At 50.6% G+C, this 17,400-nt stretch overlaps 1 protein-coding gene across 2 annotated transcripts in view; it reads left to right on the forward strand.

Annotated features, from left to right (window-relative positions):
* The window catches only part of KIF17 (kinesin family member 17), a 44,020-nt gene extending 28,077 nt beyond the window's left edge, over positions 1–15,943 (forward strand). Inside the window, exons 12-15 of one of the 2 annotated variants that reach the window (XM_041767132.1) lie at positions 10,630–10,888; positions 12,690–12,757; positions 13,950–14,067; positions 15,283–15,943. In XM_041767132.1, the coding sequence (XP_041623066.1) occupies positions 10,630–10,888; positions 12,690–12,757; positions 13,950–14,067; positions 15,283–15,464 (627 nt within the window). In that variant the 3' untranslated portion in view covers positions 15,465–15,943. Of the gene's footprint in view, positions 1–10,629; positions 10,889–12,689; positions 12,758–13,946; positions 14,068–15,282 lie in introns of both variants that reach the window. The other variant, XM_041767134.1, reaches the window with a different exon arrangement.
* Positions 15,944–17,400: the final 1,457 nt, after the last annotated feature.

Here is a 17,400-nt window from a genome sequence, read left to right on the forward strand (position 1 = left end):
CACGACGGTGTAACAAAACCCGAGTCCCGAGACCCTTCCGATGTATGTCGGTGGGACATATGCTTGGGGGATGACTGCCAACAGGATCTTGGCCGGGGTAGAGAAAAAGGAAGTTTCCAAAGGGATTTTTATGTGTTAAAGTAGATCACAGGATCCCGGGGTGGGGGGAGTGGGCTGAGACTGCCTCTCGCCCTTAGCCAAGTGTCACCGTCAAGGCGGCTGAGTCCCTAGGGGAATGTCCCTCGGCCTCTTTCGAGGACTTGTCAGTGGGCTGCAGGCAGTAAGGAAATTCGATAATTTTTTTCTGCCTTTGTTTCCCACATCAGTGGCTTTATTTTTTATTTTTTTCATTTTGATTTAAGTATACACATGTGCACATCACAAGTGTGCAACTTAACTCACTTGCACGGAATGCACGCTCCCATGACACTGGCACCCACATTGGGGGACTGAGCGTTAACCCCAGAAGTCCCCAGGGCCACCTGAGGGGGTGCAGGAGGTCCTCCTGGAGGAGGCGGTGACTTCTGTGGTGGGATCTGAACCTCAGGAAAGGCGGGGCCAGGTCATGCCTGACCTGAAGGAAGAGCCTTCCGGGCCCAGGGAGGGGCTGGTGCTGAGTGTGAGGTTAGTGGCACCAGGAGCGGAAGGGAGGCAGTGTGACAGAGCGCGGGGAGTGAGGACAAGACAGAGGAGGAGCTGCCATCCGCTTCCCTGGGGGCTCTGGGCTCCGCATGTCCCCCTTGCCCGGCCGCAGGGCACCCCTTGTCCCCGCCTGACGCTGCCAACCCAAGCATCTCGCCAAAGCAGAAGTTGATGCTTTTTCCTCCTGGAACCCCTGTCATGTTTACATTTTCTTGGATATTTTCGTGCTTCTTCTTAATACTCCTTTTTATGTTTTCAGCCAAACTTGTTCTTCCTGAGACGTCTTCTAATGTGGTCTATGCACCTAAGTCTGAAAAAGAATTATTTCTGGAGTTCCGTTAAGGTCCCAGTTTACATCTCTTTTATTTCTGTCCATTTCCACTTTAAGGCTTTTGGATTGCTGATTTGAAATGTTCCTACGTGTGAATTTAAGGAAATTGTATTCACGTCGGGATGTTGGGGTACGCTTTGGTTCTGCGTGCTCGTGCTTTGGGGAGAATTTTCTTCTGCTGAAGTGTTGATTTTCATTTCCTGGTTCTTATAGTAGCTTTGATTAGCTACTTCTGCTCTTTTCTGTTCTTTTGTTGTTGTTGTTCATTTTTTAAAAAAGATTTTTATTTATTCATTTGAGAGAGACACAGAGATAGAGAGAGCACGAGCTGAGGAAGGAGCAGAGGGAAAGGGAAAAGCTGGCTCCCCGCTGAGCAGGACCCCAGGATCATGACCCGAGCTGAAGGCAGATGCTTAACCGGCTGAGCCACCCAGGCGCCCCTCTTTTCTGTTTATTTTGCAGTGTCTTGTGTTTCTGCATTTTCAGTACCGGCTGAAAGCAGAGGTGAAGGTTTGGACGGCTGGCTGGGTTTGCTCAGTCGACAGCATGCTCTTCTGTTCATATAGGGAAGTGCAGTGTTAAATAGACTGTCCCCTACTGCTGTGTACTTAGCATATCACCACAAATGGAGTTGCCTAAAATAACACACATTTCTTATCTCACAGTTCTGTGGGTCGGGGTCCAGCTCCAACATGGCTGGTTCCTCTGCTTTGAATTCCAGAGGGCTGGAACCAAGGTGCAGGCAGGGCTGCGTTTCCTTCAGAGGTTCTGGTGAAGAATCCATGTCCAGGGCCATTCGGGTTGTTGACAGGATTCAGTTCTATGTGGTTGTAGGACTGAGGTTCCCAAGTCCTTGCAGGCTGTCTGCTGGGGTTCGTTCTGTTTCTAGAGGCCGCCTACCTTTTTTGGCTCATGACCCCCCTCAAAGACTGCCAGGGCCAGCCGCTCCTAGGCTTCAGCTCTCTGACTTGACTCCTGTCTCCTTCCTCTGAAGCATCTCTTCTAATGCCTGTCCTCTGCCTGGCTCTCTGCTCCCCTGTGTAAAGCCTGTGTGGCTACACTGGGCTCACCAGATGATCCAGGATAATCTCCCCCATTTTAAAGCCAACAGATTAATAACTTCAATTCCATTTGCAAAGTCCTTTTTGCTGTGTAAGGGAACATAGTCACAGGCACATACCAAGGGGTGGAAATCATAGGGGTCAAGACCTTCCTTCCAAATTTTGTTCTCACTTTTGGGTTCTCTCTCTCTCTTTCTCTCTCTCTCTCTCTCTCCAGATGGGAGGGCTCAGTGTGTCCTTTGTGATTTCCTCTTGTTTCTTTTTTTAAAAAATATTTATTTGAGAGAGAAAGAGAGAATGAGCAGGGGGGAGAGACAGAGGGAAAGGGAGAAGCAGACTCCCCTCTGAGCAGGGCCTGAGGACGGGCTCAGTCACAGGACCCTGGGATCATGACCTGAGCTGAAGGCAGACGCTTAACCACCTGAGCCACCCAGGTGCCCTGTGATTTTCTCTTGTTTCTGTAGGACTTTTTATTTTGCACCTCAAGGGGTCTCCCACATCTAAACACCCCCCAGAAGCAGTGCCTTGCAGAGACTAACCCCTCGGTCTCTATAGAGACTTGCAGAGAAAGGTTCATCTTGGAGAGAGTGACTCACATTCCAGTCTCTTCCATTGGTTTCACAGTATCAGATCTGTTGTCAGTATTTTCCCACTCAGAGTGAGGCTTTCTCTCTTGGGGAGGGATTTTATCTGCTTCCAGCACCTTGCCCTTCCCCTTCCACTCTTTCCTGGGTGCTTTCCACTCATCCCCGCTGTGGGGCGGGCCCACCAGTCTGCTGGACTTCTGGTATTTCGGACCTGCTGGTGGAGGCTGAACGGAGGGTGGTTTCATTTTCTCTCACTGTTTTATGTGTTGTTTTAGAGGGTCTCCCTGGAGAGATTCAGATATGGGTAGCTTCCATTATCGCCAGGTATCTAGAACTTTGTTTGTTTATTTATTTATTTGAGAGAGAGAGAGCGCACAAGCAGCGAGGAGGGGCAGAGGGAGAGGGAGAAGCAGACTCCCCACTGGGCAGGGTGTCCGACAACAAAGGGGCTCAATTCCAGGACCCTGAGATCATGACCTGAGCCGAAGGCAGACACTTAACTGACCGAGCCACCCAGGCACCCCAGCTTTTGTTTTTGAATATAAGCAAATATGTGTGTGTGGACAAATCCGCCATCCACACATGTACATACGTGTATATACAATCTCCCTTCTTAGATCAAAGTAGCTACAAACACACTTTCCTCTGCCTAGACTTTTTTCACATAATGATACGTCCTGGAGGTCACTGGGTAGCAGTCTCTAGAAATAGTCCTCATTCCTTTTTATAGCCACGTGTTGCTCCATCTCTCTCTTTCTCTCTCTCTCTCTTTTCTTAAGTAGATTCCACACCCAGCGTGAAGCCCAATGCGGGGCTTGGACTCCCAACCCTGAGCAAGACCTGAGCTGAGATCAAGAGTCGGACACTTAACCACTGGGCCACCCAGATGCCCCTCCAGGAGCTCTCTTCTGATGGGCATTTGGGTTGTCTCCAGGCTTTTGCTATGATAAAGAGCTCTGTAGTGAATAATCTGTGCACACTACTTTTAGATTTGGGGTGGGTTTCCTTAGAATTGATTCCTCCAGCTGGGACTGCTGAGACAGAGTGAATGCCTATGTGATTTGGATAGCTGTTGCCAACTTCTCCCTGGGTGGAGGGGGGGTGCTGAGGGGAATCCTTTTGCATTTCCATCAGCATGTATGAGTGTGCTTTCTTATAGCCTCGCCAGGTTGCATTTTTCTTACTGTTGAGCAAGGCTGAGACATTTTTTCATATGTTTTAGGGATGACTGCACTTCTTTCCCTCTGAACTGGGTTCACATCTTTTGCTCATTTTTCTGTAAGGTGGTGCTTCCTCTCCTTTCCCCACTTGTAGAAACCTTAACAGCATGAGTATTCTAACTAATAATAGGAATATCAATATTCCTTGGTGTGTGACCTGTTTATCTGTGAAAGATATTGGAAATATTTCTATTTCACTTGCATTTGTCTTTTTACTATGCTTTATGGTATTTTTGCTAGACAAAAGAATTTTTTTATTTTGTCAAATTATCAACTTTTTATCATTGCATGTAGATTTGTAGTCACAGTTGAGAAAGTTCATTTATGTTTCTTTCTAGAACTTGTATAGTTACTTTCTTTTTTATTATTCATTTATACTAAAAAGTATAAAGAGAGAGAGAGAGAGAGTGAGTGGGGTGAGGGATAGAGGAAGTGGGAGAGAGAGAATCTCAAGCACACTCCCCATGAGTGAAGAGCCCAAGATGGGCCTCGATCTCACAACTCTGAGATCATGACCTGAACTGAAATCAGGAGTCAATGCTTAACTGAATGAGTCCCCAGACAGCCCATCTTTATTTCTTTTTACATTAAATTTGATCCACTTGGAATTTATCCTGGTGCATGTGTGGGGAGCTGATTCAATTTTATCTGTTCCACATGGCTCTCCTTGTTTCCTAGGAGAAACTTTTTGTTTTCAAAAAGTCCATTTATTCTTCACTAACTTCAGCTGTTGCCTTTATTGAAAGCTAAAGTTCTATAACCATTTAGAGATATATTTCTGATTTTTCTACTAATTTCTCTTGCTCTATTCATGTACCAGTGCCAACCACTTTATTTGATATTCAGGGACTTTGGGTTTTTTTTTTTTCAGGAGGAAAGATATACAATTTTTATTTGATGTTAATATTTTTACATCGTATGGGGGTCTCAAGAGAAGGAAGTGAAAACCCTAAAGAGATAGACCTGGAGGCTTATATACTATTTTAACAAAGGGCCATAAACTTGTGGTGAAGTGTCAAAAGAAAAGTATTTTGAGCTTCTAGGGGCAGCAAATTGTGGGAAGGTAAATATATGGGGGAAATTAATGCAAGATAAGTGTTCTTTAAAAGGTTTATTATGCAGATTCCTCTTGATGCTGTCACTGGGATGATAAATCTAGCATCATCTCCAGTGATTAAGAGCAGTTCCACCCCTCTTGTTGAGAGAAGGGAGGAGGAATACCTTCACAAAGAGAAATTTATGCCCTTTATGCCCTGCTTTTAGGCAAATGGGGGAGGGTAAAGAGCTTTTATCTGTGTCTGCTGTTTCTCAGTTGCCTTCAGCTCAAAGTAATTCTTATGCCAAAGTGGAATATTTTGGGGTACCATATTCTGATCCCTTTCACCCCTCAGTGGCAACCCTTAATCAATAGGAAGCTAGAAGCTAGCAGACAAATGCCCTAGATGCCCTCCTAGGAGGCATTGTGTAAGGTTTTTCATTGAAACCAGTGGAATCTAGCTCCCACTGCCTTCAGCAATGACTTATATAAAACACCTTTAGAGTGATTCTCACTTTTGTCTTTTCCTTACCAAGTTTCCTGGCTTCATTTTTCATGTAAATTACTGCCTTTAAATTCTCTATTAGCCTTTGTTTTTAGGGAAATCCAAATCAAGACAATCTTCTTGATTTTACTTCTTCTGATCAGGGACTTTGTAATATGTTTTATAATTTCATAGGGCTAATCTTCTGTCAATGATCTTCTATTCCAGGTTTTCTTTATATTCTTACTTGTTTGTTTGTTTGTTTGTTTTTTCAAAATGAATTATATAAATGACTGGGCTGTAGGGCAACAGTAAAAAGGGGAGAGAAGTACAGAAAAAAAATTCGTGGAATTTTGGGGGGAATCACATTATATCTATACATTAACTTGAAGGTATTGATACCCTCATGAGGCTGGATTTTTCTGTCCAGGATCGTGGTATATATTCTGTTAGTTCAGATCAATGTTGGTGTCACTCAAGAATATTTTATAAATTTCCCCCCATCGGCTTTGAACATATCTTGTTAATTTCACACCTAGGTATGTTATTTTATTTGCTTTCTTCTGTGGGGTATCCTGTTCCATTGTGTCTTCTCACTAAGTTTTATTTGTAAAATGAAGACTATTGGCTTTAAAAATATTTTTAAAACGATTTTATTTATTTATTCATGAGAGACAGAGAGAGAGAGAGAGAGAGAGAGAGGCAGAGATACAGCAGAGGGAGAAGCAGGCTCCATCCAGGGAGCCCGACGTGGGACTCGATCCTGGGTCTCCAGGATCAGGCCCTGGGCTGAAGGCAGCGCTAAACCTCTGAGCCACCTGGGCTGCCCTAAAAAATATTTTTTTAAAATTGTGAAATAGAAGGGAACACTTCTTAACTTACTCTATGGGGCCAATATCACCTGATACCAAAACCATACAAAGACATAACAAGAAAACTATAGACTAATGTTTTTTATGAATACCAACACAAAATGCTCCACAAAATACTAGCAAACCAAATCTATATCACGCCACAGTGGGATTTATCCTAGGAATGCAAGGTTGGTTTAGTATCCCAAAATCACTTAATCCAATACCATTTCAATAGAATAACAGACAGAACTCACATGATCATCTTAATAGATGCAGAAAAAGTTTTTGAAAAAATTTAATGCCTGTAGTGATAAAAACACCCAGGAAACTAGGAATAGAAGGGAGCTTCTTCATTCTGATAAAAGGCATCTATGACATGCCATACTTAATGGTGAAAGATTGAATGCTTTCTCTCTAAGAGAAGAAACAAGACAAGAATGTCTGCTCTCACCACTTCTATTCAACACTGGGCTGGAGCTTCTAGCTAGGGCAGTTAGGTAAGAAAGTGAAATAAAAGGCATTGAGATTAGAAAGGAATAGGTAAAACTATTTCTATTTGCAGACGACATGATCTTTTATGTAGAAGATCCTAAGGAATCCACTAAAAACAAAACAAAACCCAAACCCTAACTACGAGAATCAATTAACAACTTCAGCAAGGTTGTAGGATACAAGATCAATAAGCAGAAAACAATTTTATTTCTACATACTTGCAATGAACAATCCACAAATAAAATTAAGAAAACAATTCCATGGCTGGCATAGTCTGTACAGCATGTGACTCTTGATCTTAGGGTCATGAGTTCAAGCCCTGCATTGGGTGTGGAGCCTACTTAAAAAAATGTATAATATCCAAAAACATTACAAAAGAAAACAATTCCATTTGCAATACATCAAAAAGAATAGAATACTTAGGAATACATTTAACAAAAGAAGTGTAAAGTTTATATTCCAAAAAACTATAAAACATTGTTGAAAGAAATTAAGAATATCTAAATAAATGGAAAGATATCCCATGTTCATGGATTGGAAGACTTAATATTGATAGGATGAGAATACACTTCAAACATCTACAGATTCAAGGCGGTTGCTATCAAAGTCCCAACTGGCTTCTTTGCAGCATTTGACAAGCTGACCCTAAAGTTCATATGGAAATTTGAGGGACTCAGAATAGCCAAAAACAATATTGAAATGAACACAGTTGGAGGACTCACACACAATTTCAAAACTTGTTACAAAGTTACAGTAATCCAGACTGTGTGGTACTGGTATAAAGACAGCATATAGGTCAATGGAATGGAATTGAGAGTCCATAAATAAACTTTTGTGTTTATAATCAGTTGATTTTTAACAAGTGTGCCAAGATGATTCAGTGGAGAAAAGACAGTCTTTTCAACAAATGGTGCTGGGATAACTAGATGGCCAGCATGGCAAAGAATGATGTCAGACCCCAACCTCACACCATATACACAAATTAATTCAAAATGGATCAACAGGGCAGCCCGGGTGCCTCAGCGGTTTAGCGCCTGCCTTTGGCCCAGGGTGTGATCCTGGAGACCCCGGTTCGAGTCCCATGTTAGGCTCCCTGCATGGAGTCTGCTTCTCCCTCTGCCTGTGTCTCTGCCTCTCTCTCTCTCTCTGTGTATCTCTCATGAATAAATAAATAAATAAAATCTTAAAAACATAATAAAATGGATCAACAGACTAAACATAAGAGCTAAAACTGTAACACTCAAAGGTGTAAATATTTGTTACCTTAAATTAGACATTGCTGGGGTGCCTGGGTGCCCAGTCAGTTAAGCAGCTGCCTTCGGCTTAGGCTATAATCTCAGGGTCCTGGGATCAAGCCCTGTGTTGGGCTCCCTGCTCAGCGGAGAGTCTGTTTCTCCCTTTCCCTCTGTGTACTCTCTTTTGCTCTCTTCCTCCCTCACTCTCAAGTAAATAAAAAAAGTCTTAAAAAAATTAGACACTACTTTCTCGGGTCTGATATCAAAAGCACAAACAACAAAGGAAAAAATACATTGGACTTGATCAAAATGAAAACTTTTGTGCTTTAAAGGATACTGCAAGAAAGAGAAAATACAGCCCATAGGATGAGAGAAAATATTTGCAAATCATATATATCCCAATAAGGCACTTATATCCAGAACATACAAAGAACCCTTACAATTCAAGAATAAAAATACAATCTAACTTAAAAATGGGCAAAGGATCTGAGCAGACATTTCTCCAAAGAAGATAAACAAATGGCCAGTCAGCACAAGAAACTGTGCTCAACATCATTAGCCACCAGGGAAAGGCAAATATCTACAATGCAAAACTGCCATCTATGGTACAGAGATACCACCTCACGCCCGCAAGGGAAACTGTAATAAAACAGATAGATGACAACCAATGTTGGTGAGGATGTGGAGAAATTAGTGCCTCATACATTGCTGGTGGGAATGTAAAATGGTGCAGCTGCTTTGGAAAATAGCCTGGCAGTTCCTCAGTGGGTGAAACATAGTGTTAGCCTGTGACCCAGCAGTTAACAAGCAAGAGAAATGAAACTATGTCCACAGAAAAACTTGTACACCAAGGTTCATATCAGCCTTATTCATTGAAGCCCCAAAGTGAAAACAGTCATGAATGGAAAAATAAAATGTGGTGTAGTCACATAATGAAATATTATTTGGCAGTAGAAAGGAATGAAATCTTGGGGCTCTTGGGTGGCTCAGTCATTTAAGCATCCAACTCTTGGTTTCAGATCAGGTCGTGATCTTGAGGTCGTGACATGTGTCGGGCTCCATGCTCATGGGGAAGTCTGAGACTTGTTCCCTCTCCCTCTGTCCCTCCCACTCTCTCTCTCAAATAAATAAATAAATCTCAAAAAAAAAAAAAAAAAAAAGGAATGAAGTCCTGAGACCTGGATAAACCTCGAACACACTGTATTAAGTGCAAGAAGCCACACACAGAAGACCACATATTGTATGATTACATGTATATGAAAGCTCTGGAATGTGCAAATCTGGAGTGACAAAGTAGACTGTGGTTGCCTAGGGCTGGCAGTTGGGGAGAAGTGGAGGATGAGTACCTGTGGGTTTGAGGTTTATGTTTGGATGGTGAAATGTTCTAAAACACACTGTGGTGACAGTTGTGCAACTCCAAATAGGCCAAAAACCGTTGAATTGTACGTGTCAAATGGGTGAATTGTATGACCTGTGAATCATACCTCAACAAATCCGTTACAAAAGTCATCGTGAAGGATTCTGGATGTATAAAAATATAAAGCTTCTTACCATTAATACCACATATCTATCCGGCTTAAGAAATGGAGCATTAAAAAAGAAAAGAAAAGAAAAGAAATGGAGCATTAATTGCCTCCCTGTGTCCTACCTCTGTTCTCAGCTGGTTACATGTGATGACCATTTCTGTGAACCTAAAACACCCTTTACTAATCAAACAGTACCTTCGAGGCAACAGGCCACTTGCCAGGGGTCTTGGGGCTCAGGGAGAGGGCTCATGGATAGGGTTGTAGCTGGGAGTCACCTGTGCTCGGAGGGCTCTCCCTTCAGGCAGACCCGGGCAGGAGATCAGAAACACCTGGAGTCCCAGGTCACATCAGGGTCACATCCAGGTGGGTCTGACTCTGAAGGCCGATGGCTGTCACATCATAACTGACCGTGGTAATGGGGGGGCCGGAGCGCTACTGAGTCTGAGAGCTTACACCCTCGGCTCCCCTTAGGGAGAGGATTTATGCAATTTTCTTTTTTTAAATATTTATTTATTTATGATAGACATAGAGAGAGGCAGAGACACGGCAGAGGGAGAAGCAGGCTCCATGCAGGGAGTCCGGCGCGGGACTCGATCCCGGGTCTCCAGGCGCTCAACCGCTGAGCCACCCAGGGATCCCGGATTTATGCAATTTTCTGAGATCTTTTAGGACATTGAATGCCGAGGCTCCTGGTTAGGGTGTTTGTGTGGGATTGACCCAGAGGGCCGGCAGGGGGCGCCGGCGAGCAAGTGCTCGCCCTGTTTTCTGCGGGAGCTCACAGTAGGTGCTCGTCTAGGGCTCGAGGGCAGCCGGGGCGCGGGCACGGACGGATGCGCGGGTCCGGAGCGCACAGTAGGTGCTCGTCTAGGGCTGGGGGCAGCCGGGGCGCGGGCGCGGACGGATGCGCGGGTCCGGAGCGCACAGTAGGTGCTCGTCTAGGGCTCGGGGGCAGCCGGGAGGCGGGCGCGGGCGGATGCGCGGGTCCGGAGCGCACAGTAGGTGCTCGTCTAGGGCTCCGGGGCACTAGATGGCGCACGGATGGCGAGCGGCCGGCTGGAGGCCCAGGCGGCGGGCGCGGGGGGCGGACAGACGACCCGCCGGCCCCGCGCCGCCCGCTCACCGCTCGGCCCCCTGCTGCCCCCTGCTGCCTCCTGCTTTCAGCTGCGCGCCGCCGAGGTGGAGATCAAAGACCTGCAGTCGGAGTTCCAGCTGGAGAAGATCGATTTCTTGGCCACCATCCGGCGGCAGGAGCGTGACTTCATGCTGTTCCAGCAGCTCCTGGAGCAGGTGCAGCCCCTCATCCGTCGGGACTGTAACTACAGCAACCTGGAGAAGATCCGCCGCGAGTCCTGCTGGGACGAGGACAGTGGCTTCTGGAAGATCCCCGAGCCCATCATCATAAAAACCAGCCTCCCAGTAGGTCAGGTGCTCGGCTGTCCCCTCGGCCTCCTCCGCGGGGCGGGCCCTCCTGCAGGCTGCGCGGGAGCCAGGGGTCCCCACCCTTGCTGGCTGTGCGTGCAGCAGCCCCGGGGCTCCCGCGGCTCCCGAATGGTGGGGACCTGAGAGACAAGTGGTGTGTCCCGGGGTCAGACAGATGTGGGTTGGAATTCTGGCTCCACTGATGAGGCTTTGGAATATAGGTGAGGTCCGGAGCTGACGACCAGGAAAGAATTCTTGAGACGTCTTTGATGCAAAATGGTTTTATTAAAGCCCAGGGACAGGACCCACAGGCAGGAAGAGCTGCTGCCCCTGGCCTGTGAGGGTGGCTGACCATGCACCTGGGAGTTGGGAGGGGCTTGAGGATAGGGTACTCTCTAGGGAAGTTTGGAAGCAAGGTTTCCAGAACCTTCAGGGGGCTATTGTTGGGAAAAGGTCACTTATTACCCTCTAATAAAACCTTAGTCACGAGACCCTTCAGATGTATATGGGTGGGCCATGTGCTCAGGGGATGATTGCCAACATGGATCTTGGTGTTTAGAGATAAAGAAAATTTCTTTTTTTTAAAAGATTTTATTTATTTATTCATGAGAGACAGAGAGAGAGAAAGAGGCAGAGACATAGGCAGAGGGAAAAGCAGGCCCCACGCAGGGAGCCCAATGCGGAACTCGATCCTGGGACCCCAGGATCACACCCTGGGCTGAAGGCAAGCGGTAAACCGCTGAGCCACACAGGAATCCAAGATAAAGAAAATTTCTGTAGGAATTTATATATGTTAAAGTAGATTCACAGGATCCTGGGGGTTGGGCTAAGATTGCCTCTTGCCCTTGGCAAAAGTATGAACATCGAGACAGTTGAGTCCCTAGAGGAATGTCCTCTGCCTGTTTCAAGGACTTGTCAGTGTGCTGCCCTGAGCTCGTGCTTTGTCTTCAGCTAGCCCTGTGTTCCCCCGTCACCACCACTCCCGGTGTGACCTCTTTGGGACTCAGTGTCCTCATCTGTGAAATGGGGGTTAGTGACCGCACCTTCTGGCAAGACCGCTGGGTGGCTAAGCATGTGTTTGTGCGTGTGAAAGCCTTAGAGCCCTGCCCAGCCCATGGCAAGTGCGTGGTCTGTTTTATCCCCATCATGACCATCACTCATGACATCCTCCAACAACCCCGTGGCGGACAAAGGTGGTTACACCTGAGGAGATGAAATCTCAGACAAAGTGACAGAACGAGTCCCAGTCAGAGCAGTGAGTCAGTTGTAGGACCAGGGACAGAAACTGGCCTTTCAGCACCGATCCCCCTGCTCAGAGAATGTTCGTTCAGGTCTGAGTTTATGGAAGGCCAACCGGCTCCGTTTCCCCAATGCCAGCATCACCAGCAGGGTGTCTGTCTCCTGACCCCCACCCCCACCCCCACCTGCTGTGTTGCAGGGAAGCAGGGGAATGGCTGCTTTGACGTCTGAGCCCTCCCGTTGTCTGTTTCCCAAAGTTAGCCTTTGGCTTAGGCTGGGAAGTGTACTCCCCAGGCCCCAGGCCTGCGCTGGGCCTGACCTGTGAGTCTGGGGGAGTGCTGCCGCCGGCCTGGGCCTCTGGCCTGTGGACTAGGAACTAGGCACCAGGTGGGGAGCAGGTACCAGGCGGGGAGCACGGACCAGCTGGGACCAGGGACCAGCTGGGACCAGGGACCAGGCGGGGAACAGGGACCAGGGGGGAACCAGAGACCAGGCAGAAGCAGGGACCAGGCGGGGACTAGGGACCAGGCAGCAGTGACTTCAGCTTGTATTTGTCATAGCAGTTCCAACAGGGCCACAGAACAAGGCGGTCCGCAGAACCTCGGCGGCAGACAACAGTGAACCGGGCACGGTAAGGCCTCTGGGAGAAGGGGGTGAGGCTCGGGGAGCCGGCAGGGCCTTGCACCCATGGCATCGTGGGTCAGCATTCCTACAGGACACGGGGCTGCTACGTCATCCCACCTGAGGACCAAAGCAGGAGGCTGAGCCTGGGTCTTTTCCATGTAATTCTGTTGGACCCTCCACCTGCTCTGGCCCTCAGTCAGGGGCACTTCTGGTCATAGAGACCAGAGGGGACGTAGGTGGTTCGAGGTAGCCAATCCCAAGGCTGCGTCGTCAATCCCAGAGGCCAGGCCGTAGGTTCAGCTTCCCTGGGCCGTTGCTGGGATCCTCGGACCAAAGGGCCCTCCAGGATCCACAAAACAATAATTGGGCTTTTAACATCACTTTGTCCTCATATCTCCCGTGTTTTGCGTTGCACAGAAATACACCTCCTCAAAGCAGGGGTCAGGAAACTTTCCAGCAAAGCACCACGTTTTGCTGTGTCCTTCCTCACCTCTGGCTCTGCTTCCCTTGGAGTGCAGGAGTCAGACTCAGGCAGGCCTCCTCAGGGAGGCAGGATGGCTGCTGCCAGTTGGTGATCCAAGAGGAAGAGACCCAGTGTCTTCCCACATCTTAAGGCCACCCTTGTGGAAAGATTCTGATCAGCTCTGCCTGGCTCAGCTGCCCGCCCTCGGACCAATGACTATGTCCAGGAGGAAGACCTAGTGCTCTGACTCGTTCAGGCTGGGTCACATGCCCGGTTATGCAGCTGCGGGTGGGCGAGGGGGAGTGGCGGTATTAGGACGCTGTGAACCAGATCGCCTCACCAGGACCCTGTCAAGGGGGAGAAGGGCGGTCCCCGAAGGAAGATTTCAGGCTGAGGCGAGCAAGTCCCTTAGAGTGGTGCAAAAGTCACAGTCTTTGATGTTAAGAGACTGGGGGCCCCAGTTCTAATGACCTGGATCGTACCCCTGGGCTGACTACTGTATTATTCCTTCTATGAGTATGTCGGGATGGGTTTGGCCTAGGTGGTGGTAGAACGAGGAAGGGGGGCGGCGTAGGCTTGGCCGCCGTTGTGACTCTCCTGCCCAGAGCTGCCTGGCTCCTACCCTAGGAGTCTGGGGTCTGCAGTAAGGTCCACAGAGTGGGACCCCCACCAGGCTTGCGGGGGTAAGAACTGATCACAAGGGGTCTTGACCCACGAGGATCTGGACTCCCAGCAGGAAGAAGACCGCTACAGGCTGATGCTCAGTCGGAGCGACAGTGAAAACATTGCCAGTAACTACTTCCGGTCCAAGCGAGCCAGCCAGATCCTCAGCACAGATCCCATGAAGAGCCTCAGTGAGTGCCAGGCCCACCTCGTCCCCCAGCGCCTCCCTGGGTTCTCTGCCAACAGGGAGAGGCACGATGGGTGGATTGGGGTCGGCCTGGGTTAAAACCCCCTTCCCGTCCCTGAGCCTCAGTTTCCTCAGCTGCACCTGTTCAGGCATGCCATCTCCCCAGGGTTGGGTGAGAGGAGGCGGGAAGTGGCCCAGCCCAGGGCCTGGCACGTCGTACCTGCTCAGTGCCCAGACTCCCTCCTCCCTGCCCCTTGGCCTCCTGGCGGAGAGCTGTGGAGTTTCGTTCCCCCCACCAACCCCCTGGCACACGGGCGGCCTGGGACACACAGCTGGGGTCCTGGCATGTGCGGCCCTGTGCGGCTCAGGGGCTCATCAGCTTCCGCAGGTGCCAGTAGGGTGGCTCTCTCCCACCAAGCCAAAGAGGGCAGACAGGGCCACAGAAGCAAAACACTTCTAACAGCTGGAATTGAAAATCACTTTGCTCTTCCATTTCTTTTTTTAAAGATTTTATTTATTTGAGAGCGAGCAAGTACAGAGGGAGGGGCAGAGGCAGAATCTTTTTTTTTTTTTAATTTTATTTATTCATGAGAGACAGAGAGAGACACACACAGAGAGAGAGGCAGAGACACAGGCAGAGGGAGAAGCAGGCTCCACACAGGGAGCCCAACGTGGGACTCGATCCCGGGTCTCCAGGATCACACCCTGGGTGAAGGTGGCGCTAAACTGCTGGGCCACCCGGGCTGCCCCCTAGAGGGAGAATCTTAAGCAGACTCCCTGCTGAGTGCAAAGCCCAACACGGGCCTTGACCTCACAGCTCTGAGATCATGACCTGAGCCAAAACCAAGAGTTGGACACTTAGCCAACTAGGCCATCCAGGTGCCCCCATCTTCTAAAAGCAAAATGAAAGGCCACAGAGCTCATAAAATAGCCATGAAAAGCAGATCTCAGTTCTAAGAGGAGGTGCCCGAAGAGGAAACGAGGCGTGCGGTGGAGGACCTGGTACTGTCCCGTGTTGCAGACGAGGAAACTGAGGCCCCCCGAGGTCACACCTGCATGCAGTGGGCTCCGGGTGCAGGCTGGTCTGCCTCCATCCGAGCCTCTAGAGCTCCGAGCTCCCAGCCCAGGCCCTTGGGGGGCCCGGCTGCATGGGGGGGGCGGGGGGGTTGGGGGGGCTCCCCTCCCCGGCTCACCGGCTCACCCGCCCCCTTGTCCACAGCGCGTCACAGCTCGCCGCCCGGCCTCAGCTCCCCCCTCGGCAACACCTCGGCCATCTCGCCCACCCAGGCCCCGGAAATGCCCCAGCCCCGGCCCTTCCGCCTCGAGTCCCTCGACGTCCCCTTCACCAAGGCCAAGCGGAAGAAGAGCAGAAGCAGCTTCGGCAGCAGCGAGCCTCTGTGAGCGCGGCCTCCTCCCACCTGCCCCCCGCCGGGTCTGGACGCCCCAGGGGGCCCCCTGGAAGAGGCTTTTCCTTCCCGATCCCCAGGCCTTCGGGAGGCTGGGCCTCCCTTGCAGAGGTGCGCCCCTCCTCCGTGCCCCTCAGTGTTGCTCTGGCCTCGATGGGCTCAGAGACCGCACAGCTTTCACCAGCAGCCGACACCAGGGGCAGTGACAGCATCTTGGCGACGGACAGTCGTGCCTCTGTCCACCAGGCCCCGACCCCGGGGGGAGGCCGGGCGGTGCAGGCCCAGGAGTCCCGGAGCAGCTGTACCACGCTGCTAGGTCTGCAGCCTAGGAGCTGCCCCACATGAAGCCGCCCCAATAAACTGCCTTTTACTGACGAGCTCTGGCAGTGTCCTGGGGCCCCTCCTGCCACCGCTACCTGGCCTTCGTGGGGAAGCTCTTTTTGGAGCTGAGTTTCTTAACCACCTGATGGGTGTGTGCATGTATTTTATTTATGAATGAGCAAGCACGTGCACACACACAAGCAGGGGGAGGGGCAGAGGGGGCCGCAGACTCCCCATTGAGCAGGGAGCCCGATGTGGGGCTCTCTCCCAGGTGCACGGATCATGACCTGAGCCAAAGGCAGACACTTAACTGATGGAGCCACCCAGGTGCCTTTAAAACAAACAGGCTCCAGGGTTCCCGCAACTCCCTACACTCGTGAGCACAGGTGCATTTTACTGGGGAGAGAGTACCTGAACTGTCATTAGATTCTCAAAAGATCTGAGAGTCAGGAGAGCAGAGCCCTTGTTTTGGAAAATTGAGGTTGTGTCTTGCTGAAATGCAGAAAAAGGCCAGGCTTTCACAGACCTCCGGGGCTGTGCAGGAACTGGATGCCCTGACCCGGCCAGAGATGAACCCAGGCCGTCCTAGCTCCGGAGGATACACCCCTGCCCTTGCCCGTCACATCCCAGGCCTGCCCTGCGGATGGGCCCCACGGGCTGAGGGAAGAGTCTTGGCCTTTGGTTGAGGAGACTCATTTCACCCTGGGCACCATCTGTGAAGGGAACACCGGCCTCCTGGGGGTATCGTGAAGGCGCAGCGAGGACGTGTGTTCCCCTCGCACAGCAGGTGCCCTGCCTTAGCCCCCTTGCTCCTTCTCCGTAGTTTGCGTTAATAACTGTGGTGGGTACCACATGCCTGGGCCAAGCTCACACCCTGGAAGCAGGTGGAAGGTGCTCGGGTAACTGATCAGCCTAAGGACAGGCCGCAGGACACCTTGAGCGGAAGAAAGATGGGGTCTTTATGGGCGACAACGTGCCCTTGTGCAGGGTGGGGCTGTCCTAAGGGCCGGAGAAGATGCCGGGAGGCTTAAGATGGCAATGGCAGGGGCCCTGCGGTAGAGCTGCGAGCGCAGAGGCAGGAGGCAGGGGGTGTGTTAAGGGGGGATGCTCGCTGCCTGTCGGTCCTGAGCGGAGCTGAGTGAGGCTTGGGTGTCCCGAGCTGTGCCAGGCCCCTGACCCACCAAGCGGCACCACTGGGCCCGATGCGGGTGCACGGAGGTGGGATCGCAGGCGGAAGGGCCGGAGCGCGGGGCTGGGGCCCAGGCGTCGGGGGAGGCTCAACCCGCAGGGGGCCGGTCCGATGCGGAGGGGAATGGGTGAAGCAGCCGGAGGGAGGCTGCGGGGGACGGGGGCGGGGCCAGCAGCGGGGTCAGTGCGGGGGCGTGGGAAGCGCAGCGCGCCCGCCGGTCCACGGGGCTGCGCGGGGCAGGCCCGTCTCCAGGCCCCGGGCCCCTGCCTCCCTGGACGGGGGGCCGGTCCCCAGGGCCGACTGCCCAGCACCTGCGAGGACCCCGGCGGGCAGCTCGGAGGAGGTGCCCCCCCCCCCCCCGCCCCTCCAGGTCCGGTCAGGGGCCCGCCGGTCCGAGGAAGAGGCGGGATGCGGGGCCCCG

This window comes from Vulpes lagopus, chromosome 8 (assembly GCF_018345385.1).
Source record: "Vulpes lagopus strain Blue_001 chromosome 8, ASM1834538v1, whole genome shotgun sequence".
Classification (NCBI taxonomy): Eukaryota; Metazoa; Chordata; class Mammalia; order Carnivora; family Canidae; genus Vulpes; species Vulpes lagopus.